Source organism: Benincasa hispida, chromosome 3 (assembly GCF_009727055.1).
Source record: "Benincasa hispida cultivar B227 chromosome 3, ASM972705v1, whole genome shotgun sequence".
NCBI classification, from domain to species: domain Eukaryota; kingdom Viridiplantae; phylum Streptophyta; class Magnoliopsida; order Cucurbitales; family Cucurbitaceae; genus Benincasa; species Benincasa hispida.
Genome location: NC_052351.1, coordinates 36,090,466 through 36,097,612, shown reverse-complemented (window position 1 = coordinate 36,097,612; position 7,147 = coordinate 36,090,466). Strand labels below are relative to the sequence as shown.

The 7,147-nt window shown below is 26.2% G+C and overlaps 1 protein-coding gene across 1 annotated transcript; it reads right to left on the bottom strand.

Annotated features, from left to right (window-relative positions):
* Nucleotides 1-1,381: 1,381 nt before the first annotated feature.
* LOC120073550 (MADS-box transcription factor 23-like) lies at nt 1,382-5,504 on the bottom strand. Its single transcript, XM_039026382.1, has 7 exons — nt 5,323-5,504; nt 4,961-5,039; nt 4,142-4,203; nt 3,046-3,145; nt 1,843-1,884; nt 1,637-1,720; nt 1,382-1,537 (listed from the first exon to the last, which is right to left on the bottom strand). The coding sequence occupies exons 1-7, from the start codon at nt 5,502-5,504 to the stop codon at nt 1,382-1,384; spliced, it is 705 nt and encodes a 234-aa protein (XP_038882310.1).
* Nucleotides 5,505-7,147: the final 1,643 nt, after the last annotated feature.

The window sequence follows — 7,147 nt, the reverse complement described above, 5'->3', positions numbered from 1 at the left end:
CGCTATAGAGATGTATCATGGTAACTTAGTTTTCTTGTAGTATTCTTAAAAGTAACGAATTGCATCGATTTTTCCTTTTTTTAATGCAAATCCCCTGAAAGAAAAAAAAAAAAAAACAAAACCAAACAAAACCTTTAAAAAAGTTTAAATTCAGAGACCAAGTAATTAAAAAATAATAATTAAATGTATAACAATATTTCTAAAAAATTTCACATATTACAAATCTTTCATTGATAGTTAGTAGATTTCTACTAATGATATGGTCTATTGTTGATAAACTCCTATTAGTGATATGGTCTCACTGATAGACACTTTGAGAATTAAATATAAATTTTACTCCATTAACAAATTTTCTTGCATTGTGTTATATCTTCTAATATTTTAGGTATGATTGTTATATTTTCAATTATCCCTAAAAAAAATTATATTTAAATGAGTTCTATAACTTCAAAGAAATGACCACGTTCAACTTTAATTTAGGGAAGAATATTTTTTTTTTTTTTTCTTTTTTTATCGCTAGATTTTGCACATAGTTTCATTTCATCTTTGACATTAACTTTCAATTAATTTTAAATAAATATGAAATTAAATAAATATGTTATATTAATTTTGATATGGAAGAAAATTAATGAAAACTTAGTCCATTATAATTCTGTTTAAACTAAAATTAATAGATTAACACTTAGATCAAAACTAAGAATTTAGTAAAAATCAAAGTTAAGATAGTTAATCTTAAAGCTGAGGGAAATTACATCAAAACAAAATTCAAAACTCAAATAAAAAAAAAATATATAACAAACTCAAAAATATTATACTCAAAACTCAAAACTCAAAAATGAAAGTGTAATACTTTGAAATTTAAGAAAAAATAGAAATTAAACAAACAAATTTTAAGACTATATATATAAATATATATTGCCATTAATTTTGATTCAAGTGTTTTAAGAATTGTTTGAAATGCATTTTCAACTATTTAAATTTTAAAACAAATCATTTTAGAAAAAATTGCAGTATTGGACAATCACTCCAGATAGATTTTGAGATGTATTTTGAACGATTTTTATCAAAAATATTTAAATAAAATGAGTTTTTTGGATTTTTTTTTTTTTTTTTTGGTCAAAGTCCAAACGGCATTCGGCTTTATCTAGAAAATGAGCAACCACATGACAATACATTCTCTAACAATTGTTGCCTTTATTTCTGGAAAATTAAAAACAACAATTCTTTTACATACACCGTAATAAATATAATTCATGTACCAAATTGGTCGGAGCTTAACTAATAATTCTGGACCCTTTTTGTTTTTGTTTTTGTTTGTTTGTTTTTTTTTTTTTTTTTTTATAATACGGTCTGTATGGGGCATTGAATTAATTAATTAAAATTAAGTTTGTTGCTCCGGCGGGTTGAGCTGAAGATGGATTGGCACACGCAGGGCGTCGCCTGCAATAGGGACGGCGGCGGCGGTGATAATACCATATGGAATCAAGGCGTTACCGGTGCCCAAGTTCATCTCAGATCTTGAATCATGCCCATAAACCTGTAGAGATTATGAAGCTTTTTTCTTGTTTTAATTTGAATTATCATAATGATTTATCTATTTAATCATTGTTAATGCTTTGTAATTTGAGATTGATACCTTTCTGTGTAATTCCATGTTTTCTTGACAATAAAGGTTTACTTTATTGGTCAACTCTATATTTTCTTGGTGCATCAGAATTCCCTGAAAATATAAACCAAAAATTTAATTCAAGTTTTGTTACTCGTAATTCAAGGATACGATTAAAAGAGGAAAAAAAAAAAAAAGAAAAGATACAACTTTAATGTGCGTCTTTTTTCTAGTACCTTTCGATTCAATTCTTTTATTTCATCATTTAATATTTGTTCCTGCATGCAACACAAATTCTCATTAATATTAAACTGAAGAGAGTACTGAGTTGGAAATAAATTTGGATCAACTCGACATGATTTATGAGAGGTAATTGATGTATACTCAGAATTATGTTCAAAATATAGATATATATTGAAATGAGTTGGGTTGAAAGAATTTTTTTAACTAATCCAAATATTCAGTTGGTCGGATTGGCCATACGAATGACTCGAAAAGAATCTCCGACCTGATTCCTAAAATTCAAGTTGGGTTGGTGGGTTATTTATTTATGCTTTTAGTATTTTTTTTATTAAATTAAAAAATACTTAAATTTGTGTGCAACACATACTAATAACTAAAATTTTATAAAATTCAAAGGTTAAATATCAAAGATCCAAGATATCTATTACAAATTTTAAACTTCAAACAAATACAACAAAAATGTTACTTAGATTGATCCAACTCAAAGAAAAAAAAACATAAATAAGTTAATCCAACCCAACCTGAAAATCAAAATAAAATTAATTCAATTTTTATAATTTGGATTGAGTAGTCTCAATTATTCAGATTGTCGTATTATTTTAAGACCCTGCATATATCATATCTTACCTGTAAAACAAACTTTAAAAAAATCAAAGCTATTTTGAAAAATTATACCAACCTTGATGTTTTCTTTTCTTTGGAGTGTTCTTTACTTCAACATATAAAAAGTGGATATATATCACTCTTTTTTTTCAATCATTTCAAACATTTTGGAATTGTGTTTTTTGATCTCATTGAATTGCTTTCCCCTGTGCTTAATATTTACTTCTTAAAATGGAAATAATAATAATAATAATGGTAAGAGATGAAGAGAGAGAATAAAGAGTGTAAATGGAAGTTAAATTAAAACTATATGATAACCTATGTACAGTTACTTAATGATGTAATTGAACAAAAGGGATTTTTAAAATAGAGAAAAATGATTCTGAATGAAAAATTATTGAAAATATTTTTAAATACAATAAAATATCACAATATATCTAATAGATATTTATTAATTCTATCGATGATAAATGATAGTAGTCTATCAATATTTATCAGTATCTATCATTGATTGACATTTTACTATATAGGTAAATTAATTCATTTTTCTATATACGAAAACAGAAAAAAAAAAATTGACATCAATATTTGACCTTTTTAATTCGGATGCTTTGTAAGCTAAACTCCAATTGGCTCTCAAGATTGTTTAGGTCTTTGATTGATAAACCATAGAGTTGCTCCCCCATTAATTTCCTTGCATACATTAAAAAAATGAAGATTATTAAGCATAATTAATTATTTAATACAATAACCAATAATATTATTCCGAATGAAAAAAAAATCAACATTATACTTTTTAGTAATTTAGTTCTCATTTGATAACTATTTAGACTCTGTTTGATAACTATTTAGATTTCGATTTTTGTTTTTTAAAATTAAACTTAGACACTATTTCTACCTCCAAATTTCTTTTTTTGTTTTCTACTTTTCACCTATGGTTTAAAAAATCGAGCCAAAATTTGAGAACTAAAAAAGCAGCAGCTTTTAAATTTTGTTTTTGTTTTTAGAATTTGGTTAAGAATTTAACATTTGTACTTAAGAAAGATGCAACTCATTGTAAGAAATGTGGAAGAAATAGAATTAGTTTTCAAAAATAAAAAACAAAATTGTTACCATAAGGAGCCTTAGTTTTTTTTTTTAAAAAAAAAAATTAAATCTATAGACATTATTTCTAGCTCCAAATTTCATTCTTTGTCATTTACTTTCTAGTAATGGTTTAAAAAAACAAGCCAAATTTTGAAAACTAAAAAAGTAAGCCCCATTTGGTAACCATTTGATTTTTTTTTTTATGTATAAATTAAGCCTATTTCATCCACATTTCTTATAATTATATGCCTCTTTCTTAAGTACAATGGTTGAATTCTAAGCTAAATTCTAAAAACAAAAACTACTTTTCTTTGAGTTTCCAAAATTTGGATTGGTTTTTTAAACCATTGGTGAAAACAGATAATAAAGGAAGAAATTTGAAAGTGGGAGTAGTATCCATAGATTTAATTTTAAAAAATAAAATGGTTACGACCGTAACTTTAAAATTTTGTTTTTATTTTTTGAATTTGGCTAAGAATTCAATCATAAGATACAAATCTTGTAAAAAAAAATAGAAGAAATAGGTTTAATTTTCAAAAACCAAAAAATAAAAAAAAAATAATTAAGCAACCTTAAATGTTAAAAATAGAAAAGGGTAGTTACCTGTTATTCTCCTGCAAGTTATGTAGTTGCTGCCTTAGAGTTGTTACTTCCTTCTGCCATAACTACCAATGTAAAAGAATAATTCAACAATCTTTCAGAAAAAAAAAATTATAAAGTAAAATGATCAATTGATATGTATTTATTACAAGTTTCAATCTTTAAAATTTCAAATGTACTTATTTAGTCCCTCACATTTTAGAAAACCATAATTTAAGTCACTAGATTTCAATTTTCTGTCAAACAGAGTTTATAAGGTGTCTTAATATATGATTAGTACAATGTGTTTGATAATCACAACGAACGATTATGAAAGAACAGCAAGTGGATATCAATATTAATTGAGAAGGAAATGACATTACAAGAATTTGAACACAGGACTTCCCAGACCATTTATTCTCATACTATCTTAAATCACTATCCAAAAATTTAAGCTAATAGATAAAGATAAATTTTAACTATATATCATTTAACATTCAACAACTTAGATCACTTCTCTGAAAAATAATATACAACTACTTTTTGAATTTTCTATCATGTTTCATACATACATACATACACATTTTCCCTACATTTTCCCTCTATGGTGTTTCCATCAAATTAGACCTAAAATAACTTTTGTGGAAATCATGAGAGAGTTATCTCAATACACACATTTATTGTTTCTACTAGAAAATTTACCCAAACAAAAAAAACATCATTAAATGTGCTAAACAAAAAAGTATAACTCAACAATACAAAACTATATGCACAGATATAATGAACAAAGAGAGCAAGAGAAATTAAAAAGGCCCTTTTCATGGAGGTTAATATTATTTATACCTTTACATCTGAAATTGGATTCAACAGCAATTCATCTTCCTCCTTCCTTCTGTTATATTTCTCAATTATTGAATGTATGCTGACCAAAAAAAAAAAAAAAAAACCAAAGATTGTATAAACTATCAATGAAACTCAATAGAGCTAGAAATTTCTTCCTAATAAAAGCAGCTTCAAAACTATTTCATCATAATCATTTTCCCTTTTTCACCTCTAAATCTAACAGTGAAACTAGGATTATCAAACAACAAGTCAAACATACTTCAGACAGCTCAACGATTAAGACATCTATTAGACCTAAACTCGAACAGAAAAAGCTCAACGATTAAGACATCTACTAAAAAACTAATTAAGAAAGGGCAAACCTAGTGCTTGCAAATTCATAGTATTTGCCAGAGCTAGAAAAAATTATGAGACCAACTTCGGCATCACAGAGAATAGAGAGTTCTTTAGCCTTTTTAATTAATCCCTTTCTTCTCTTGGAGAAAGTCACTTGTCTACTTGCAGAATTATCAATCCTTCTTATCACAATCTTCCCTCGACCCATCTTCAAATTAGGGTTTCTTCAATGGATTATTTCAACCTCTCCACCCTGAACAAATCTAATCAAATAAATAATAATTAAACAAGAACCCCAATCAGAAATAAATCAAAGAAACAATTAAGGTTAAGAAACTTACTAATTATTATTTTGAAGAACAAAATTGATGGAAGCTTTCTCCTTCTCCGATTGGGTTTTTTGTTTCTCCCATAAGGAGATTTTATGGTGGAAGAAAAATTAGCCTTTGAGCAAAATGAGGAATTTGAGCACTGTTAAAGGGGATTCAATTGGGATGGAGGGATTTATTAAATTAGTATTAAACTACTGTACGACTTGTTTGTACCTTTTATTTTTATATGTGAAAAATACTCAATACACACTATTACTATTCCCATTTATATTTTAGGTCAATCACCTTTCTTTTGATCTCTTTTTTTAAGAAAATAGAAAGAATTTTAAAAATTATTATTACGTAACCTTGTTTATATGAGATCGAATATAGTTTTAAAAAAATTGGTTAAAATAGATGGGGAAGAAGAATATATACTACTTATTTATTAATACAAACTTTTGGGTTGTGGTTGATGACTGCTAAAGTGACATTTCTAAATTTTTGTTTGAGATATTGTATATTTGAGCGGTTGTTAGTTATTTATTTATTTATTTTCCTTAATATAGTAAATAACTTTGACTAATTAAAAAAAATTAGTTTTTGTATGGTGTGCGACTCAAAGAAGTGTAGAAAGTATGTGTGTTTTTTTAAAAGTGTAATGTTTTTTAAAATGAAGTACTTAATTATGTGGGAGAACAGTATCAAAACTATTTTGAATTGGTGCACCCAAATCTAGATTAAAGTTATTTTGTGATTATGATATGCTTCTACTATTTTTTAAAAATTGGAAAGTTTTTTCCAAGCTTCATTATATGTATTTAAGTGTTTCTAATGAATCTTTTTCAAATAAAAAAAAAAAAAAAGTTTTTTTTTTGGGAAAAATAGAAGAAACGAAGTGTTACTTCACTCGTGCACAAAACACTAGTTAATGATTTGATTGTTCTTATGAAGAATTTAAATAATAGAGGTTAAAGTTCAAAATATTGTGCCATGTTGTTGGAATATGATACCTTATGCACAAATATTAGATATATTTCGTGCCAAATTGCATTCTATTTAATTATTTTAATTTGTTCCACTAATAAAAGATTAGTGGCATAGAGCTGTTCGAGTGATTAATTATAACCCATTTCACGAGAGAGAAACTTTTTGTTTGGATTAGTTTGCAACCTTAAATGGAGGATGAAATATATTTTTTTAAAATAAGTTCTGTTTTTTTTTTTTTTTTTTTAATTAAATTTTCGACAGCTGATCTAAAATATACTTATAATATATATCAAGGGGTCAGAAATTTTATTGGAGGGCAAACTGTGGAGTGGATTGTCAGACAGAACACGTTTAGAGTAATTTGGTTTTGGAACTTGGAAAATTTACCCAAAAAATGGTCTGGTTTTTGAAACTTTAAAGTTTCCAAATAAGGAATGTTTAATTAAAAGACTATCCGAAGAATTTGAGAATATCTAAGTCCATACTCCACTATACAATTTGCCATTTGGAACTTGGAATATTACCAAAAATTGAACCCTTTTTTGAAAGT

Coding starts and splice junctions, on each gene's coding strand:
- LOC120073550 (XM_039026382.1), bottom strand. CDS start 5,504: ATGGGTCGAGGGAAGATTGTGATAAGAAGGATTGATAATTCTGCAAGT. Junction 5,040..5,322: donor TATGAATTTGCAAGCACTAG/GTTTGCCCTTTC, acceptor TTTTTTGGTCAG/CATACATTCAATAATTGAGA. Junction 1,538..1,636: donor ACATGGAATTACACAGAAAG/GTATCAATCTCA, acceptor TAATCTCTACAG/GTTTATGGGCATGATTCAAG.